Here is a 23069-nt window from a genome sequence, read left to right as displayed (position 1 = left end):
AGAGAATGTGTAGAAGTGGCCATGTCTCCTTTTTTTCTCTCTGTCTCTTTCTAAGGTTAAGTCTTTTTATTTTTGCTGCTGTGTCATCTCCCAGTAGTTTTGTGATATTGATTGTTGCACAGTATTTCACATATTAAATTGAAGTGTTTTATTACATCATATTTGAGTTCCTAAACAGGGTGTTGTTTTGCAATGTTCTTTGCAAGTTTAATGGAAACTTTTTCAAATTATGCTCTCAAAACTTTTCTCATGGATCAGTAGCTTCTATGAATAAGAATCAGGTCTCAAATTTAGGTTTGAAGCTATAAAAACAATACATTGTTTGCAAGGTCCCTCTGCAGCTCAGTGAAATTTTCTTAACATCCTTTTTATTTTAAATACACAGGATGTATTTTAAGATTGCAGTATATGGTTTGATTTTTCTTTTTGTATGTACTGTGTCCTCTTGGCTGTAAATATATTTTGGTCTTGTTTAATGCTCTTAACATTCATTTAATTGTACTTGTGGTTTGTTGGTGAATTTTGATTTGCCAGTTCATTAGTTTATTCTCTATGGATCATTGGTTCATTCCCTGAGTCTTTTACTATTTTGAGCCCACAAGATGGTGGTGATCTGTTACAGTTTGTAGCTAATTTATTTGATTACATACAGTATATTTATGCAGCACTAATTTGTCACCAAACTAAAGGAACTAGGAAAGGAGAAGTCAATCTCTAATTATTTATTGAATTTTTTGTGATTATCAGAGCAATAAGGAAGCCATATTTATAGCAAACTCTCATCTCTTCTCATTCTCAACACTGGAGTTCCTCAAGGTTGCTGCCTTTGGAGCAATTTACACAGAAAGGCCATTAATAACAAACATGTTTTGTGTACGCTAAACGGACTTCTTTGAGCCCTTACTCCACATCTCACAGATTTTTCTGCATCTCAAGCAAGATCATTGAATTTTAGATGGTGTTCAAGTTTAAAAGAACTTCAGCTTTTAAAAACATGTCTTGGGACACCTGCATTCTATTTGTTTTATAGCTTTTTACAGCACAAGAACGTATTTGGTCTGAACGGCCCCTAAGGAAACTAAACATAGTGTAACAAATGGAACAGAATGCAGGCTCCTTTGAGAGACGTTTTAAAACTTGAATTTGTTAATGTGACACAGCATCTTAAAAACACTGGGACATTGAAAGAGACGAGACTTGTCTCGAGATGAGATGAGACGTGATAACGTTCAAAGATGTCCATTTAGTACATGTTTACATATAAAAACAATACCAAAACAGCGAAGATGGAAGCAATAACCTGTCGTGTGTGAATGGCCCCTTAGTCCAAAATCCTCTCTTGCTCTCTATTTACCTGTAAACTAACAAAATCAAATTTGCTGATTGCACCTCTATTCTACAGGTCTGATAAGCAATGGTTATGAAACATATAAGAGTGAGGTTGCAGAGTTAGTGTCTCAATAGCAAGCTAGCACTGAATTTCTAAGAAGACTAAAGAGATTGTGTTGACTTAAAGAAGCTTGAAAGGATGTCAATCTCAGTTAGCAGTGACTCAGTTGCAACAGAGATTGTTTGATTTTTTATTTTTTAGCAACAGACCACAAATAAACTGAGAGGAATAGACAACACAAGTTCAGGAAGCCTTATAATTGTCTCTACTTAATGTGCTGTATATGGAAAAACTCTTCGATTTATTCCATTGTAGAGTGTTCTTAAATATTGCAGTTTGTTGTCCAAAGATGGGAAGGCCATTACCTCCCCTCCCATTACCTTGGGATTCATTCTTGTGGGGATTACAATTCAATCCATGCAGATGGTCAATAAAGCCACTTTGACTCTTGAATAATCTGAGGTTGTTCTTGCATCCTACCAATATGGACAACCAGTGGGTGGTTAAGTGTGCATAGCTCAATCTCCTGTGTCCCCCTTCAATTAGACCTTGCGAATGTCAACAGTCAACATCTCAGTGTAGCTTGCTGCCACAGTTCCCTCATTTGAAGAGCCATGGGACTAGGTGAGATCCAGACATCTCTCCAAGAAATAGCAAGCTGTCCTCATCCTGAATGAGGACTTTGGATGCCTACAGGGTAAAGGGCTGGATCTCATTTCAGGACATCTCTACTTGGACAGTGTAGTTGGCAGCCTTCTGACACATAAATGCCCACCCACACACTCATACAGTCAGTTCTACTGTCAGAGTTCAGTCCCTGTGGTAGGCAGGAATAATAGGAAGCTTTGCAGGTGAAGCAGTCTAAACTGGGGAAATAAATGAGGGTAAATCCTTCTCATATTTGCCACTGAGGACATGCAAGTTATCAGCATTCTGAAAGTCTCCACAAATTGTCAGAGTTGAGGCAGAGCATGAGTTAAATAAAGTAGTCGTAATGAGGATCCAAAAGTAGCGCCACTATGACATTAACCAGTAATGACCAATTGTATTGATGCACATTAACAGACAAGCGAACTGTGATGTAAATGAAAATAACTCACTCACCAAAACTGTCTTTTTACTCAAATGTATCTGCATTGATGCATTTCCCCAATAGCTGCATACATACTGTAATAAAAGGTAGTCACTTAACATGCATGACATAACACTCAAAGTAAGTGCATTATCGATGAAGAGCAAGTTTTTCAAAAACAGCCTTTAATAAATACATGAGCAAAGTCCTTGCATCATATGTGCAGTGACCTTCAAAGTGTCAATAATTAATCACCTAAGTTTTAATGAATCGTCTGCTCCTCTTCATCACCTACTTAAAGTATGTATGTGTGTGTATGTGAAGGAGGTAGAGTAATATTCATTACACCTAGAATCTTTAGCTTATTGCTACATTGTGTCAGTGTCGTTGATACAGCATATGTTGCACTAGAAGCACTGGGCTATTTTCCTCATCACTGTGATTGTGCTACATGATTTACTTGGTGCCTAATCCGTAATATGTCACAGATAGGCCACAATTTCCATTTGAAAGTAAGTGTCATTATGTAATGCACACTCAGGAGGAAGAACACTTGAAGCGAGAATTCATGGGGCTGCAGGGTATTACAAGTTCGTAGACAAAGACAAACCCCACTACCACATTTTCTGTAAAAATAAAGAGATTCTGAAGGCTGGGGTGCGTTTCCCAAAAGCATTGTTAGCCAACTATGATCACAAGTTCCAGCATTACCATCACAGTTTAACGATTTGGTGTTGGTGTAAGAAGCAAAGTTCTTTGTTAATTTGCTGTGTGGATATCATTTTAAATCGCTGAGGCTTCATTATCTTTCATTACATACATATCTTTCACTCTGTCAAGACTTTGACCATGTTTACATGAATTTAAGTAAACTATTTATTCCAGGGTTTTGTAGAAAACGGCGTTCTGAAACGTCAAGTAAACGCGAGTGCAGCCTTTTAAGGGATTAAAGGCTGATTAAAGTCTGTTTAAAAAAAGCACTTTGACACACAGTTTCTGTCTGAGAACACGCTTTCATTTTTTTATTTTAATGCATGAGTGGAGTTAATAATGTGCATGTGCATATGCTCAAGTGCGTCAGAGTAACACCAAAGTCTAATATAGAGGGAAGCCCATCTATTGCAGTGCAATGCATCTGTCACTTACAAAGTGCATGCTGCTTTCGTGTCTTCAGAAGCTTTCTCACTTTAAACGGCATTCAGGTGTATGATCAATGTGGTTCAAACTGTGGGCAACAAAGTTACTATGGTTTTGGGAAACATTTGTGACTAGTTAGTTCATTTCTACAATAATGCATCATACTGTAGTGGTTACACAGTGAGTTACATGATTGTACAGGAAATGCACCCCTGGACAACACCCTGGAGGAACTCAAGGCACACTTCTAATGGTGCAGTGCTGGTCTTTTCAGCATGGTGAGAACTCAAGGAAATTAAAAACTGTATCAAGTGCATCAAAGACCTTTCCATATGATGTGGAATAGAACTGTGTACCATAATCTTCAAAGTTCTTGCTGGAGCTTATGAATTGCATTAAGCCTTAAACTTCCTCAAGAACTGCCCTTTTTGAAAGAGTGCTTAGAGGTTCATGAGAGAGTTCTGCTGGCATGACAATCTGAGAAAGCCCAGCTTTTGGCCAGTAATTGGCACATGGAATCACATGATCACAATCTCCTATACAAAGCCTTGTGGAAGACACCTTCATAAAGCAGATTGCTCACTTTCATTTGAAACGACCCTATGAATGGCATTCCATTCCCACAGTGAACTTCAAGGGCGTAAAAATGGTGTTTAGAATTCGCTGAGGTGTGTGTTTTACCCTCCCTCTCAAAGGAGAGCGCAGCCATTGAGCTGCAACAATGGAGAACATGGAGGGGTATGTAGAAGCAGGGTCAACATGAGGTACCACGATACCACAGCAATACAAGAGCAATGAGTGGCAGAAAGAGCGAGAAAGAAGAATGTCACAGGCGAGTGAGAATTACAAAAGGGGCTGATGTGGGGACAGGGAGTGGGTTGTTTGATCAATGGGATTGCAGTCAGTAAGGTCTGTCAGTGTTGTAGGCTTATATTGTGGTTCTGTCTTGATAATGTTTTTATTAAACCTGCACCTTTAGAAATTGTTAGTCCTTATACACTTCCTCTTGTTCATCCTATAAATTATACCATAGAAAGTTGGGTGTGAGTGTGTGTTTCTCCTGGTAAGTCTCTGTTTGCCTTTGTCTTCTGGTCAAATTGTTGGGCCTGTTTGTCTTTGCTTAACTGGGCATGAGCCAGTTAATTGGTCTAAATCCTTTGAGGCCCATCGATTGCCCAGTCCAGTTATACAGTTATAGGCTTGGTGATGAAGGAATGGGTGGGACCACTTGTTCTGTCTTAGTCACGATTGGCTGCTAGACATCCACTTTGATGTGAGAGCTCAAAGAAATATTCAGCTTTCATCCTTCCTGTCGCCTCACACCAGGCCTGGACACAGCATCATTACTTAGAAACCAACCCCTCCCCCTCATGCCGTGGGCATGACATACCTTCAATTATGTAAAAAATGCAGCTGTCTTGACCTTCATTCTCTGCTTTGAATATTGCAGTGAGCACAGGGCATGTGGAGGTTAGAGAGGGTTTTCAGAGCCCTGGGCTCATTTTAAAGTCCCTGGCTCTCAACAACCCCACAGGCTAATGCAGACACAATCCAGCTGGAACTCAACGACCAGCCTGAGCACATTGGAATATAGACCAAAGTAGTCTCAATGAACTCAGCAGTAGAAATATAAGAATGTAGCCTGGTTTAAAGACTGCATTAGGACACATTTTCACATTTTGCTGATCATGATAAAAGTAATGGTATCAATAGATGATAGCTGATGGAGGGTGGAGGAGATTTGCAGCAGATACTGTATGTAAAATTCATCAAATGACTCTATGCTTCATCTCGTCTCTCTTTTTCTTTCTCTCCAGGGCAAGACCGCAGTGAGGCAGCTCTGATAAAGCGCTTTAAGGGGGATGGTGTTCGTTACAAGGCCAAGCTCATCGGGATAGATGAGGTCACTGCTGCAAGAGGAGATAAGCTGTGTCAGGACTCAATGATGAAACTCAAGGTGTGTATCAATGTGCTTTTTTCGGAAGTCTGGAAAAAGCTGGTCGAAAGCAGGATCATTATAATTTCTTAATTCTAATTAAGATTTATTTTATTTTCTATTTGTTCTTTCAATTTCATTTAGTTTTCATTAGTTTTCACCTTTTTTAGTGATTTTAATTTATTAGTTTAGTATATTTCCTGATATAATTGAAATATGATTAACAATATTAATTTTCTCAGGGCTGTCTAGTGTTATCACTATCTAGTGGAATACTTCATGAAAGGTGTGTTGTAAAGTAAAAATAAATAATTAATTGGTGTTTTTTTTTTTTTTTTTCCAATTTTTTTTGTTATGAAGTAGTCTTAGTTTAGTTTCAGTTTTCCCATCTTGTTTTCTTTTTATTGCAGTTAGCGAAAATGTTTTCATTTAGTTTTTGTTTAGTTACATTTTTTTCCATCTTTTTTTTATTGTTGTTTACCAAAAAATTGTATTTCGTTTTTGTTTAGTAAACAAATGTTCCATATTTTTTTTTATTGTATTTAACCCAAATTTTGTATTTAGTATTCATTAACATATTTTTTTTCTTTAATAAATTCTATCTGAGAAACAACAGTCATTTCCAATTGAGAGTCGGACAGGGAATGTATGCAGTTTCGACCATCTGCGGATGCTGAATATTCAGATCCGATTTGAGCTTCGGCTGCGTTGAAATAGTGCAACTCTTGCAACTAGACAGAATGCGACTGCCCGACTGGATGTGATATATAGATTAATGAGTGCGAAGTGAGAAATATCAACAGATTTTGTTCTAAACTTTATTCTAAATGCCTGATAGTTCTGGATATTGGACAATTATAAATATAGAAGACAGAAATTATCATTTATTGTGCCAATATATCACAAAAGGCTTTTTTAATCACAGTAAATGTTTGATCTAATGTGTACAGTACATGATGTGTACATTATTTCTGCACACGCAAAATCTTCTATGAATGTATGTTTGCGATTTGCTGAATTATTGCTGTTGTTGTTAATTATCGTAATAATAACTATAAAAACTATTTGAATAAATAAATAATAGTAATAAATAAATACCAAGTAAATATTAATAAATACATTTAATTTAATTCATAAATTTAGCTAAACAAATGATAAAAAAAAGTAATGCCATTCCGAGGTTTGGTAAAAGAATTAATAAAATAAAAAAAGTTCTTACCTCCCAACAAATAAACTCCATTGCAAGCAGATTGACTGCCACTAGGGAAAGAAATATGAAAGTGAACACGGTGTCCTCAACAGATGTGATGTGAGATAGCAAAAAATGATAAAAGCTTTTAAAAGAGTTTTTGCAACAAGCAGTGATCACTTGGATGTTTTCTTGGTCACTTTTGCATTTCATCTGGTAGCTCTGTTCACAGCAAAATCGTATTGGTCTGAAACTGTAAACTTGTCATGTCGTGCCTGGTTAGAACATGGTGTGAGAATTTATTTGCACATTTGTGTGTGTACCATATACACTGATCAGCCACAACATTAAAACCACCTGCCTAATATTGTGTAGTTCCCCCTCATGCCACCAAAACAGCGCCAACACGCATCTCAGAATAACATTTTGAGATGATTTTCTTCTCATAACAATTGTACGGAGCAGTTATCTGAGTTACTGTAGACTTTGTCAGTTCAAACCAGTCTGACCATTCTCTGTTGATCTCTCTCATCAACAAGGCCTTTCTGTCCACAGAACTGCCACTCACTGGATGTTTTTTGCTTTTGGCACCATTCTGAGTAAATTATAGAGACTGCATGAAAATTCCAGGAGCTTAAGTCAACGTTCACATCAACCATCAGAATGGGGAAAAAAATGTGATCTCAGTGATTTTGACTGTGGCATGAATGTTGGTACCAGATGGGCTGGTTTGAGTATTTCTGTAACTGCTGATAACCTGGGCTTTTCACACACAACAGTCTCTAGAACTGACCCAGAGTGGTGCCTGAAAAAAAAAAAATCTGCTGACGAGGACATTTTTTATGCTATAATCTGGTAATTACAATGGTATTTTGCTATAAATGTGGTTTCTGAGGACATTTCTAGTGTCCCCATAATTTCAAATCTTTTAAAAACTAAACAATGTTTTTTGTGAGGGTTAGGTTTAGGTTTAGGGGTAGGTTTAGTGTTAGGGGATAGAATCTATAATCCGTACAGTATAAAAATAATTATGTCTATGGAGAGTCCTCTTAAGGATAGCCGGACCAACATGTGTGTGTGCGTGTGTGCGTGCGTGCGTGAGTGCAAGAGATTACACATCTGTTTCTGTGCATTGCTCTGTAGTTTTTGTAAATCTAACCCTTTTAATAACCATGCACCAGTTTGGTTTGATTAGTTACTCTTCTATGTCTTTGAGATAGCTGGTGATTTCACCATCTGATTTGCATGTTGGTGTGATTGGAACGTCCAGACTGTTATTGATCAGGGCTGTTTACCCCTCACTCACCCAGACACATAATCCATTCTCATATTCCCACAGTCCTACAATCCTCAGCAAACCAATGAACCCTCTGTTGTCATTTTTAATCTCTTATTCCTCTCTCTTTGATCACACTGTTTGCAAGGGTAGTTTCAAACAAAAGTTTTGAGTAGAGTCTATTAGGATAATCCCGTCTCCCTTGATAATCAGCCTATGCTATAAAAACACACATAAAGGAATAATTTACACATTTTCTTTAATTATTTACTCACACTCATGTCATTTCAATCCAGTATTACTTTCTTGCCACCCCATAACACAAAAAGTGACATTTTGAAGAATTGCTGCTATTTGTTGTTGCATGCAATTACAGTTTGCTAATAAAGAATGCAAAACTTCAAAAACATCATAAACGTTTCATAAAAGTAGTCCAAATTATAGACATTCTAAAGCCATAAGAAAGCTTTGTGATGAGCAGACCAAAATTGCATGATCAAAGTCATGGAAAAAAATATATCATACAATTGGCATGTGTTTTTCCCTGTGCACCTGAAAAGGAAGATCAAGAAACAGGCTTATCTTAAGGACCCCTATTCAAAAAAAAAAAAAAAAAAAAAGACTTCAAAGACTGTTTCTCCACTTTGGGAAAATTATTTTATCATTTACTCGCCCTCATGCCATCCCAGGTGTGTATGATTTTCTTCCTTCACCAGAACACATTTAAAGAAAATAGAAATATCTTAGCTCAGTAGGTCCTTAAAATGCAAGTGGATGGTGATCCTACCTTTGAAGCTCCAAAAAGAACAAAAAGTCAGCATTATGTCATCCATATGAATCCGCTGGTTAAATGAATGTCTTCTAAAGTGAAAACATCAGTTTTGGTGCAAAAAAAATATAAATATTTAAGTACTTTTTAAATATAAACCATCACTTCTTGTCAGCAGCAGTACGGGTGTGTAACGTAATCATGTTGGCATATTCACACGAGAACATAGTCACGTGCGACACACCTGGAAGAGCAGTGTTTTTTTTACAACTGAGTAGAAGGAAGGCTGCACAGAAACCTAGTTGGTTTTGGTTTAGAGCTATATTTGTCTATATGTATCTGTTGGATTACTCACAATGGGGCATTTGTGTGCTCATCCTGGATAATTTAGCCGAGAGATAAATGTGAGATTAAGTACATAATATGCTAATATGTCACACGAGAGACCACGTCGTGAACTCTGCCTTCTTGTGAATGTGCATGCTACTGCTGACCAGAAGCGATGATTTATAGTTAAAAAGTACTTAAATATTTATTTATTCAGACCAAAAGTGATCGTTTCGCTTTAGAAGAAATTCATTTAACCAGTGAAGTCATATGGATGACGTTTATGCTGACTGTTTGTGATTTTTATTTTTCGGCTTCAAAAGGTAGGATCACCATCCACATGCATTTTAAGGACCTACTGAGCTAAGATAGTTTTCTATTTATTATTACTATTTTATGTGCTCAGCAGAAGAAATCAAGTCATACACATCTGGGATGGCATGAGGGTGAGTAAATGAGAGAATCTTCATTTTTGGGTGAACTATCCCTTTATCAGATTGTTGTCAAGGCGGAACCATTAAGTATCGTTAATTGTACTTAACATTTGTTAGATACGCATTTTACCAAGGACGTCTATAATACTTGGAGAAAGCTATATGTTGGGCACAGGAAAATGACATCATGACAATGCTGAATGGCTAATGGCACCACAAGATCATGCACAGTCCAAAGCCCTTAACTATTAACCTAAATCATCATAGGGTATCAATGTAAACACGTGTTATGTGTTCAGTGAATGTAAAAAGATGGGTCAAAAAACAAATACATGATATAATATTGGATCTGTGCATTAGTTTTACAGTATAAATGCAGCCATAAACACAAATCCCCTCAAATTAACAGTCGCTCTGACATAGCGCATAGCATAACCTTCCAGCCTAAAGCGTTGCCAGAGAGAGAATGAATCAGTTTCTTTTCATAACAGCTAATACTTCCCTAGGAATGCAGCAAGTAGCAAAATCTGTCTTTCCCTCTTCAATTTCTGTTTTATCTTTCCTGCTTTTCTCATGTTTCTGTTTTTATCTTTTCTGCAGGGAATCGCAGCCTCCGCGCGGTCTAAAGGAGAACACAAACAGAAGGTTTTCCTCACTGTGTCATTTGGAGGGATCAAGATCTTCGATGAGAAGTCAGGGGTGAGTCAGTGGATGCAGAGTTTGAAAGCAGACGGGAAGGGGGAATCGTGTCCTATCTCTACCTACATATGATCCTTTGAAACATGTGCCTGAGCCACAAATACATGTCATCTGAGGTTTAACCTGGTTTCAGGTTGTTTTAACTAGAAAAAGTGCATCTGTTATGTTATTTTGTAATACTAATTTCTTTGAAGACTGTTTTTTGCTAAAAAATGTTTGCATTTAGACATTTTTCTTCTCGTTAATCTATTGACAAATGACAAGCAAATTGTTTAAAGTAGAACAAAAGCTACAGTCACCATCTGAAAAACAAAACTCAATAGAATGCCACAGCTAAACCTGCTGAAAAGGCCATGCTGGTCCAGGATGTTTTATTAGTACTGGTCTAGCTTTGAGACCAATAAACATTGGTAAAACATTGGTGGTAAAACTGGTCGACCAAGTCATGCTGAAAAGATGCCTGGTGAGGTCACCAGCACACTTGTAACAAAGACTCAGGTAGGTTGGGATCCATAAGCAGTGTTTATTTATTGAACTCACAGATCAATGCAGGCAATGGTCAGGCAATGGGGAATCAGGGCTATCGTAGGCAGTGCCAGGGCGTTGTGAGGAAGGCAGGATGTCAGGGCAGGCAGCAATGGGCAATCACGAAGGGACAGGCAAGGTTCAGGTAGGCAGGCAGTAATCAATCGTAGTCAGCGGGAACAGCAAGGTCGGTAAGCAGATAATCAGACAGGAATGGTAGTTAGAACGCTCAGTAGTGTAGCCAGAACAAACAAGACTTCACAGTGAGTGTGTCACTGCGTGAAGCTTAAATAGAGGGAGCTGGGATAGGAATCAGCTGTGAATTTAATCAAGCCTGGTATGTGGGTGCATGGGTGATTAGTACTCAGGTGAATCAGATCTCCGGTGGCCGATCGCGGAGGCGCTCTCGAAAGCGTTCGTGACAACACTACTGTCTGGTCTACTGGCCAAGAACTGGCCATTTAGACTGGAAGAGACTATTTGAATGCCATGCATAGCAGTGTTTGTCCCCAGATAGCACATGTACATCTCTGAGAGGTCTGTTTAAGAGCGTTTCATCTGGAAAGCCTCTCCATCTAATTAACATCTTGTAAGACGTTCTAAACCATAAACGTCTTCAATACATCTGCTAAATGTCTTATTGAAATGCAAGAGGAAACGTCTTATGGACGTATTGCAGATGAGCAAACAACCTAAGAAAAATGTCTTCCAGATGTAAACACAAGCTGGGTTTCCATAAAAAAAATATTTAGACGCATTTGTAAAATTTGGACTATAGAAAATATGAATCATTCCGCATTTCCATCCACATCCTAGTGTAATATCTGATATAACAAGGGCTGAAATGCATGAGATGCGCACACACTGCCAGCCTCTGCATATTTTGGAGCGCCCACTCTCAAAACTGTTTGTGGCGGATTGTGAGGACCCACTTTAAAGACAAGTTGTGGGTTAAACTCTTCCGAATGTAAAGAGCTATGTTCAAAGAATTGTGTGCCAAGGTCGGACCTTTCATTGTGCCAGTCACATCAAGCCATCGCACACTCATAACTTGCACAAATGGTCAAAACATGTCATTGTTTTGCATTTCCATCACCTTAATGCCCATTTTAACCAATGCAAAACTCTAGAAAATCCACCTTCTCCTAACGCATTCATTTTAAGAGTTTATTCGCATATCAAGCGTTTCCGTTCAGGATTTCTTATGCACTATTTAAGAATGCGCATACAAATATTTGGATGGAAACCCAGCCACAGACGTCAGTCAGTAAATATATGTCCATTCAAAAGTAACAATTACTGAATATTTCACATTCATAAATCAGCAATAATATACAGCAATATTTTTTTTTAAAGATTCTGTGTGTCAATCCTCACAAACAATGACAATTCATAGTTAATTTGTATCTCCTCAAAAGTGCTTATTGGTACCATGTAAACATGCCTTTTTACACACTGACTGGAAATACCTATGCACACCAACTTATAAAGGTTTCATAAAGCCAGCCAATCAGAATATGTTAGTCACATTGAGAAAGTGCTTGCCATTTGTGTGTGCAATATGCATCAAATGGTCACAGAACCAACTGTATACAGTTTGTAGATGTGCCACCGGAGGCTGAGAATACCAGCACAGCAACATCCCATGTTAGACACCATCATACAAAACACAATGTATCCTGGTGACCTGCTATTCTGGTCATTTTAGGAAAGTGAAGGGAAGAGTTGTACCTGACCAAGCTTCTCTTCATCATACTCTAGTTCTTCATGAGAAAGCTCTCATCATCTAGGTCTCAAAATATTCAGTTCATGGGGAAAGATTTGGTTCCTGCGTGTTAGCATTTGTATGGTTACTGTAAGCAGTCTTGAGGATGCTATGCATCGGACGGGTTGTGAGGCGATCCTTTGGGAGAGGTAAGCCTGTGTTAATGATGCGTTTTGAAGAGAGTAGCGAACTCTGGGGAAATCACAGAAGCCTAATTGAACAGACTTCTTACAATAGAACGACCGTAGCTTTACAAGACACATCTGCTGGGCCCTACTCTATCTCGTTGGAGAGTAAATGACAGTAACCGTCAGTGAATCTATCACACCTCAGCTAGTTATAAAAGTAGGGAATAATGTGCAATTTTTATTAAGTATCACACTGCATCACATGCATCTAAGCACAGTTCCACAGAAGGAAAGATTGAAGAAGAACCTCACTTTGACTGAATTCTTTAGGATAGAAATCGCTTAGTTGGTTTTGACATTTTCTTTAAATAGATGATGAAAATCCTGCAGAGCGCTGTTTGCATTGACATCATTAGTCCTACCTACTTATTTTACAACACTCTTATTTACAACGTTTCATAGAGGTACTAATAACATAATTTGTCATTTTAAATTCAGATTTAATTATTTGTTTCTGTCATCATTTACTCAACCTTATGTTGATCCAAACCCATATAACTTACTTTCACCCATGAAAAATAAAAGGGGATGTTAGGCCGAATGTTACCCTCAGTCACCATTCTCTTTCATGGTATGGAACAAAGATGCAATAAAAGTGAATGTTGACTGAGGCTTCATTTTTGGGTGAACCATTCATTCAGAAACTCAAAACATACAGTGGCAAGAAAAAAGTATGTGAACACTTTAGAATTATCTGCATTTATGGTTAAATTTGTCTTAAAATCTGGTTTGATCTTCATCTGTTACAATAATGAACAAACATAATCAGTTTAAACTAATAGCAAACAAAATATTGTATTGTTCTTGTACATATTAAATACATCATTCAAACGGTCTAGATTGGAAAATGTATGTGGACCCCTAGGGTAATTACATCAACAAAAGCTAATTTGAGTCAAGATTTGGCAAACCTGCCATCCAATTAATTAAATGAGATTGACTTAGATTTTTTGAGTCCACTACTCACAAGAGGCATCTGCTGACGTGGACCATGTCTCGCAAAAACAAAAGAGAGATCTTAAAAGGTCCCACTTTATATTAATTAATTTATCTACTACAGTGGCAAGAAAAAGTATGCAAACCCATTGGAATTACCAATATTTATGTATAAATTTATCTTAAAATCTGGTAATATTACAATAATAAAAAACACAATCTGTTTTAACTCATAACACACAAATTATTGTATTGTTCTTGTGCATATTGAATACATCATTGAGACATTCACAGTGTAGTTTTGAAAAATTATGTCAACCCCTAGGCTAATGAAGTCTACAAAAACTACTTAGAGTCAGTTGGCAAACCTGGCATCCAGTTAATGAAACGAGATTGGAGGTGTGGGTTAGAGCTACTTTGACTTATAAAAATCACTCAAATATTTTGAGTTTGCTATTCAAAAGAAGCATCTGCTGATGTGGACTATGCTTAGCAAAAAGAGATCTTAGAATTGATGATCAAGAATTGTTGCACAAAGCTGGAAAGGGTTATAAAGTTATCTCAAAGAGCTTAGATATTCATCTGTCCACAGTTTGACAAATTGTCTATAAATGGAGATGATTTAGTACTGTGGCTACTCTCACTAGAAGTGGCCATCCAGCCAAGATGACTCAAATGGCGCACCGCAGAATGCTCAATGAGGTAAAAAAGAACCCTAGTGTGACAGCTAAAGACTTGAATGAATCATTGGAACTGGTTAATCTCTCTGTTCATGAGTCTACTATACAAAAGAGATTAAACAGGCGTGTTGTCAATGGCAGGACATGAGGAAGGAAACCTCTGCTTTCGAACCAAAACATTGCTGTGTGCCTGAAGTTTGCTAAAGACCACCATGATACTCCACAACACTACTGGGAAAATGTTTTGTGGACTGATGAAACAAGGGTTGAATTGTTTGGGAAGAACATGCAGCTCTACGCATGGTGTATAAAGGGCACCGCATACCAACATGAAAACTTCATCCCAGTGGTAAAGTACGGTGGAGACAAATCATGATTTGGGGCTGCTTTGCTGCTGGACGCTTGTCATCATCGAGGGAAAAATGTATCCTAATTTAAATGTATCATGATATCTTACAGGATAATGTCAAGGTGGCTGTGCACCAGCTGAAGCTCAGTAGAAGTTGTGTGATACAGCAGGACAATGAACCTAAACATTGCAGTAAATCCAGTATAGAATGGCTTCAAATAAAGAAAGGCCACCTTTTGAAGTGGCCCAGACAAAGCTCAGATTTTATCCCAATAGAGATGCTGTGAAATGACCTCAAGAGAGCTGTTTACACCATATGGCTGAGCTGAAGCAATTCTGTAAGGAAGAATGGTCCACAATTCCTTCTGAATTGTGTGCAGGTCTAATCTGCAGCTACTTGAAACACTTGGTTGCGATTATTGCCATAGGAGGATCGACCCGTTATTAAATCCAGGGGTTCACTTACTTTTTCCACAGCACTGTTAATGTTGAATGGTGTGTTCAATAAAGACATGAAAGATGTTGTTAACATAAGCACATTGTCTTTGTATATTCTTGTGATTTTGATGAAGATGATATCACATTGTATGACAAATTCATGCAGAAAACCAGTTTATTCCTAAGGGTTTACATACTTTTTGTTGCGACTGTATGTGTTTGTAGTGCCTTTGCATGTGCAGTATTTTGGAAAAATTCTCATACTTCTCAGTCATATATGAACACTTCCTGATCTAATTAATCAGTGCAGATCTTAAAAAAAAATAAAAAAAATGTACGGATCTAATAAGATGAATATTTCTGATAAAGATGAAGATGTTTCAGCTTTTAATATGGTTGCAGTGGATGTAAATAGATGTTGGTGGTATTTTTTAGGGATTGGCCAATGTGGATCAGGCAGCTCTAATAGATAAAATGTCATTGTTCATTGCTGTACCGATGAAGGCCATTGATAAATGCAGGGTTACTGTGTGAGTGCCACATGATCTGTTGTCATGACGCCGGGAGGTTACCCCTCATGGCAAGGTTTTAATCTGTCATTGATGCGTTGGATCTATTAACGGATGACCTTTTGCTCACTTTTGTGTGTGTATGTGTGTTCGCCTATGTGTGTGTGTTGGTGTTGCTGTTTGTCTACTGCATTACAATTTGGTTACTATATTCAACACTTATCAGGTTTTTCTGCTTTTTCTTTTGCTTTCGCATGGAAACTTAAACAGCAGTAATGCTTTAATCAGATGTTTGCATTTAGTACCTATAGAGCACACCACCTCTAAATAGAAAGAGCAGAGTCAAAAATAGACCACCCTAGCACATCCCTACATTAGTTGATGGTTTGTATGTTTTTTATTGTAATTGCTTGCATCACTTACATCAGAATATCCATCTCTATACCATTTATTATGTTGCAGTTTATAATAAAGTTACCAGGTACCAACAGAGTTACTGTACCAAAACTGGTCTTTTCATCATGGTCTTGTTTTCCTCTTTTACCTTTTCATCTTGCTGCTGAACATCTAATAAATGTTACATTTGAATCTAGCTTCATCATATGCTCAATATGGTTTGAAAGTTTTCCAATGAGTTAAATTTGCTGCACAAATGAAGTTGAAGACTGCCACATGCACAGATGCATGTCATTTAAAATGACCTTGGAGTATGTTGCTGTATAAACAGAGAAAACCAATAAAGAAGGGAGAGACAAAAGATGAGTTAGTCTAAGAGAGAGTGAGCAAGATGGAGAAAGAACTAAGAAGAGAAGGCACTGTACAGATAGTACCTCTTTAACATTCAGCTGCTTTACTCACTGTCTCTATCCACCCTGTTTGTGTGATTGTTCCAGCCTCGTATTATGACTGTCCTCCCCTTTCTCCCTTTTTGTTTTCCTCTTTGGCATTGGCTCTCTGCTCCAGGCCTTCCTCTGATGAAAAGGAGCTGCTTCCTGATTTTATTACCATGGTGTTCGGCACTGTGACTTGGCTAATTGTATTGTTGCCCTGCTGTTTGATGACTGGCCAAAACTTGCCACCCTGCATTATCATCTCTCCCATTAAGATGGAGACTAGAGTTGCTGCAGAGAAACAGGAAGGCCCCATACCCACTGCCACCTCCAATTCAGACCATCTTGGTTACAACTTAAGAAATATTTACACTTCTACCATCCCCCAGGGTAACAATAAAGATATCTGAGGTAGCAGTGCATTTTCTCCAGGATTATTTTATCTATTGTATCAACTGATCAGTGATTGTGTTACGTTGTATTTGGACTTGTTTTGTTTTTCGGGTATATATTTATATATGCTGTTTATAAATTTATGTTTCACGAAGTTACAAGCAAAAACTTGACATAACAACACATATGTTAACAACCGGGGCTTTTACTCAATATATATTTGGTATTGTGAGTGACACAATGTTTGTTGTGTTCTACTCGAGAACAATCTGAATGATGCTTTGACCATATGTTTATCAGTATGGTGTACAGTAAAATAATGATTTTTCATAATTTATGAAAAAGGAACACTTCTAATTTGTCAGCAATTAAAAAAACACAGAGTTAGAGTTGGTTATATTGCCTATATGCATTGTAAAGTCCACTTTATAAGCTTTAAAATGACCTCCAAAAATCACATAAAGGCAGCATAAAAGTAATCCATATAACTCCAGTGGTTTATTATATTTCTTCTGAAGTGATGCAATCACTTTGGGTAAGAAACAGATCAATATTTCTATCCCTTTTTACTATAAATCTCCACTTTTACTTTTACTTTAAATAATGTGAAAGTGAGAGTGGAGATTTATAAAAAGAAAAAGAAAAACAAAGGACTTAAATATTTCTCACCACACCTATCATGTCACTTCTGAAGATATGGATTTAAACACTGGAGTCCTTTTGTGCTGAATATGGATTACTTTTATGCTGCCTTTTTGTGAATTTTGGAGCTTAATAGGTCTGGTCACCATTCACTTGCATTGTATGGACCTACAGTGATGAGATATTCTTCTAAAATCTTAGAACATTTTACTGGGTATTAATATGCCTTAAAAGGTAAAAAAAAATCTAGAGAAAAATGTAAAAGTAAGTGTTCTTATATTTACACTAGTTGACAGCAGATTTCATAAATATATGATTTATGGATCCATTGAAAATTTATTTTCAAGAATGACTCCAGCCTCATTCTTGATTCATTTACATGCTGTCCAATATGCTTACCAGACTCAATCTATATATAGTATATAGTTTTGTAAGTCACAAATAGTATGCAGGGAGTTTCATCATTGATTTCCTATGCCACTGATTTGCATGGAAATGAGATATGATCCATCCAATAGAGCAGTCTAATGGACGCAAAAAGCAGCTGTTGATGTACATGACTATATCTGTTCCGCTTACACTAATATCATTAGACAGAATGTGTGTGTGTGTGTGTGTGTGTGTGTGTGTGTGTGTGTGTGTGTGTGTGTGTGTGTGTGCGCGTGTGCACGGTTGTAAGAAAGCACATAGAATGAGGCCAATTAAAAAGAGCCAATGGTGTCTACATCAATAATGAGTTTACGATAAGTGTGTGTACCTTATCATAACAATACTTTTACTGCATGAATTAATCTTGGTCAACACATATTTACATTATACATGTACTATTACATTTTTAGCATTAAAAGTTTTATGTTAATATAAAACAGTAAATGCATTATAAGCTAACTAATAATGGATCTAAGATTTTTATATTTATTAATATTGATTTATATTATAAAACAGCATTATCCCAGATTAATAAATGCTGTTAAAAATAATTGTTAGTTATTTATACCAAATTAATTAACTAATGATAATGAATACAAACTTATTGTAAATGAATACAAAAAAATATGTGTAATTGTTTATGTTGTAGACAGATTTAATAACAGTTGTCCCAAAACGTACGGGTACAGTAAAGCTTGTTGGCACTAAAACATACGATACAATTCTTTATCCATACGGAATATCAAGCATCTTAGTCCATTTTGCGCTGTCAAGAGGTATTAGTCTCTCTCCACACACTTGCACCTAATGTCTCTCGCTTTTTTTCTAACCATATGCTATATATTCCTCAGAGGCGGCCAAGGCCATTCCTTTCCAATCCTACTCTCAGAGGAGTAATTTTGTCTGCCCTCCCGCTAGCATGTCCACCCCTTGATGGAGCGTGGGGGTGTTTTTGTGTGCCATGCCTATGTGTGAATGTTGGCACAGATGGCATTTTTTATTAAATTCAGTTCTCTCCTAACTAATTACCCCTCTCTCAGGCCTAGTTGCTGGACCTCTGTAGCTCTCTCTTCTGGTCTTTTCTCTAATCAAAGACCTGGAAATGTCATCATTGCTATGTCAGCTGCTAATTAGTGGATACCTGGTGCCGTGGCAACAACAAGTTGTGTGGGGTGGGGGAAGGGCAAGACAGGGCTGTTCGATTGGAATAATGACACCTTGTCTCCATGTCTAGCTCCCACACTGAGATGATTAAATATGGACACACACTCTATTGCCAAGGATGTGCACCTGTGTTTTATTATATTAAAAGGACTCCTACACAGTGACATACAACATGCAGAAAAACTTTAATCACACCATCTCTCGTTGCGATTGAGACAGGTGCATATGACGGTTAGTAGGCGTGAGATGAGAATCAACCACCTTAACCTCGTGCGACCCTGCGTACACTTTTGTGGACGTTGTATTTTAGTTTCGCTATACGCAACGCATAATTTAATTTAATTTAAACTGACTCATCTTAGTTTAGGAGACTTTGGGCTGTCATGTGACAAAACAGCATGGCGAAGATCACAGCAGAGTTTGTCTTTGGAAGAAATACCAACAAAACTATATCTGGCAAGAAACCTAATGAAGTTTTTACATTGAAACCTATTTGAGTCAAAAGAGTCCTATCCGATATGCCATTTTAATAATTTAGCGATTTATCTCGAAACGCCAAACTGTTGACGTACATTTGTTGATTTTTTTTTTTTCATGTTTATTAGGTGCTACTAATTAAAAGTCAAAAGGGAAATGTAAAAATGCACACAGCAGTCACGCACAGGTCTCAGGAATTTAAACTGGTCTGACTTAATATTCCTATAAATGGCGCAATTTTATGTCATTGGTCCTCATTGTGTAACAGCAGGTTGAATCTGTGTGTAAATTGTTCGTAAAAACCAATTTAACATAAATTGTCCGATTGTCCCATATACAGTGCAACAATTTACATTATAATGGTTTAACAAATAACTTACACATAAATTTGCTTTCTTTTTTTTTTCTTTTTCTCCCCAAACTGGAATGCCCAATTCCCAATGCACTGTAAGTCCTCATGGTGGTGTAGTGACTCGCCTCAATCTGGGTAGCGGAGGACAAATCTCAGTTTCTTCCGCATCTAAAATTTCAACCCAAACATCTTATCACGTGGCTTGTTGAGCGCGTTACCGCAGAGACATAGTGCGTGTGGAGGCTTCATGCTATTCTCCGTGGCATCCACGCACAACTCACCCACCGAGAGCGAACCAAATGATAGCAACCACGAGGAGGTTACCCCATGTGACTTTACGCTTTCTAGCAACCGGGCCAATTTGGTTGCTTTAGGAGACCTGGCTGGAGTCACTCAGCATGCCCTGGATTTGAACCTGCGACTCCAGGGGTGGTAGTCAGCTTCTTTACTCGCTGAGCTACCCACAGAATGCTATTCTGAGACCTTAAAGACCATTAAAAAATGTGTTTTGTGAAGTCATATGCTAGTGAACTCTTAAAACTAAAAGAAATCCTTGCAAGAACTGCCCCTTTCACGTAGACGTTATGAATGAGGAAGTGAGAAAGCTAGAATTACAAAGAGAAGAGGACAAAATGCATGTGATGAGAGCTATGGATGAAGAATGACAGAGAGGAAGTGATGTGGAGGAAAGGTGATAAATCATGCTAAACTCATTAATGAGATAACACTGGCTGTGGAATATCAAGGTTAAAGGGTTGAAAGCTCTGAATGTGCTATAGACACAGTTATTTCCTGCCAGTAGCCACTCCAGTCAGTCACGTACACACATGCATGCATATACGCTGACATGTACGAAAAACGGAAGAAAAAACTGAAAAATAATTTGATTATATTTTTATAATAATTTTAGAGGCATCAATAAAGCCCATATTTTTTATTTAGTGTGTGTGCATGCTGATGTCAGCTGCTTTTCAGTTTTTTAGATATCAATCCACTAAACTGTGTTTTCTGTGATTTACAACAAAGTAGACGCACAGACTCACAAATTCATCTGTCATTCCCTCTTATGGTACAGGTTCAAATGGGCATGTATTGAATGTAAACTCTGAAAAGGATGTGTTCATGGCTGCTGTTGACTGAGAGAGCATGCAGGGCTTTTACTGCTGCCTAAAGTTCCCTAAATATGCTTCTCAAATGAAACGTGCAAGATTGCAAAATGGTAGTGTCTGTTGTGTTTTTCACATTACGATAGCAGAATTTAGAGAAAAACAAGAACACACAGCACATCACTTTAAAGTTGCTATATGTAAGATTGACAACAAGCATTTGAAATGGGTACTGCAGTCCAAATTCAAAATATTGGAGAGTTGTCGGCTTCGCCCCAGACTCGAAAGGGTTGCCAGAATGTTGACACACAAATTAGCCAACTCAGCATCCTTTTTAAAGGATTTCTGGGCTTTAAACTGTCTCCATCTTCAAAAGGCATCTCCAATATTTATCCTTGTTTAACTATGCCTCTGATCATGGTGGTATTTAGACAGATGGTGAGGCTTTTTAGGTTGGGTGAATCTGTTATCTCTAATCCAGTTCGTTTGCTGGCTTCCATGGCTGCAGCACGCAGTGCTGTTTGCCTGCAAACTTGTTCAAATATGGCAACCCGGTGGTGTCGATATACTATTGGTGAGTGGGCAGTGGGAAGGGGTCAGGTCATGATACTGCATACCGGCCCCTAATCAGGCTAATCATTTACATTTATGCATTTGGCAGACGCTTTTATCCAAAGCAACTTAAAGTGCACTTATTACAGGGACAATCCCCCAGGAGCAACCTGGAGTTAAGTGCCTTGCTCAAGGACACAATGGTGGTGGCTGTGGGGATCAAACCAACAACCTTCTGATTAACAGTTGTGTGCATTAGCCCACTACGCCACCAACACTCCTATAGCTTTATCCCTCTCAAATCAAGCCCTCGAGAGGGATAAAAGCAACCGGGGCAGATTGAGTTTGAGTCACGGGCAGCTGCCCTGCATGTGGACTGGAGGACTGCCTCCGATCCTCCCAGGGAAGTGCAGCTGTCATCCACTAGAGGGTGGAGGAGTGGCTGAGGACCAGGCTATGGCATATCAGAGAACCGGCGAGTACTTTTTTTTTTTTCTCACTCTCTCCTCTCTCTCTCCCACTTTCGCTCTGTTTTGGCCTTTCCCACTAGTTTTTTTGTTGTTGTTGTTTTTCCCCTCCCCTTGTCACCCTCCCAGGTCCGAAGAGGCGGGGATGACCTGCCGGCAGGCTGGGCCCAGAAAGGGTGGGGGGGGGTATGTCATGTCGGGTGCTCCCAGCCTGAAGGAAAGAAGGGGGGAGTGTGGCAATGAGGAGGGCGGCCTGGTAGTGATTCTGCACACCCGGCCCCAAATCAGGCTAATCAAGCCCCATAAATTAAATTTATCATGGACAATTTTTTAACATTCAGTGATGTTATTTCGCAGCAAAGATTGTAGAATGGAGCTGAAAACTTGGCTACAACTAGACACTCATATACAGGCAAATTGAATCATGGGCTCTATTTTTAAGATGCCATAAGTCATACTATGCCATAAGTGATAAACACAAAATCAATGGACATGGCCAGGAAGCATGCACTATGTCTATGCGCAAGTGGGTTTGGTGAAATTGCATGCAAAGTGCTAATGGACTGGGTCAAATGCAGTTTAATTCTTAAGTTCTTCTCCAGCACTGTCTGCATCCTATTATATATTCCATTACCTGTCAAGCATCAGCTATGTAAAAAAGACAGCCCATTCATAAGAACATGGTTGTGTAAATGGACTGTATTCAATGAATTTGTAGAACTGAAATACAGACTTATGTTCTTTTGTGCATTAATTGCATTCCTATTGAATGTCAGGCATATCTCTATGACAGTGACGCGCTAATTTTATACACATGGAAAATGTGGTTCTCATCAAGATTTGAATTTACACCGTTAAATTTTAGAGAATATAAGTATGATTAATCATTTTCATCTACTGGCACACATGTCACGGCTAGTATTAACAGCAATTATATCGGAATGCACTTCACTTCTATCCTTCTAATGTATTTATTGAAACACGAAAAAATGAAACCAAAAATATTCTTAATTAAAATTACACTTCAAAAGAAATAAA

The 23069-nt window shown here is 38.0% G+C and overlaps 1 protein-coding gene across 2 annotated transcripts in view; it reads left to right on the top strand.

Moving 5' to 3' along the window:
- LOC127621597 (disabled homolog 1-like) overlaps positions 1 to 23069 on the top strand; it is a 216489-nt gene that overhangs the window by 135166 nt on the left and 58254 nt on the right. For both annotated transcript variants that reach the window (XM_052095260.1, XM_052095261.1), the window contains exons 3-4: positions 5417 to 5556; positions 10131 to 10229. In XM_052095260.1, the coding sequence (XP_051951220.1) occupies positions 5417 to 5556; positions 10131 to 10229 (239 nt within the window). The remainder of the gene's footprint in view (positions 1 to 5416; positions 5557 to 10130; positions 10230 to 23069) is intronic.

Source organism: Xyrauchen texanus, chromosome 28 (assembly GCF_025860055.1).
Source record: "Xyrauchen texanus isolate HMW12.3.18 chromosome 28, RBS_HiC_50CHRs, whole genome shotgun sequence".
Taxonomy (NCBI): Eukaryota; Metazoa; Chordata; class Actinopteri; order Cypriniformes; family Catostomidae; genus Xyrauchen; species Xyrauchen texanus.
Note: the sequence above shows the minus strand (reverse complement) of the source record. Positions and strands in the feature narration are given on the sequence as shown.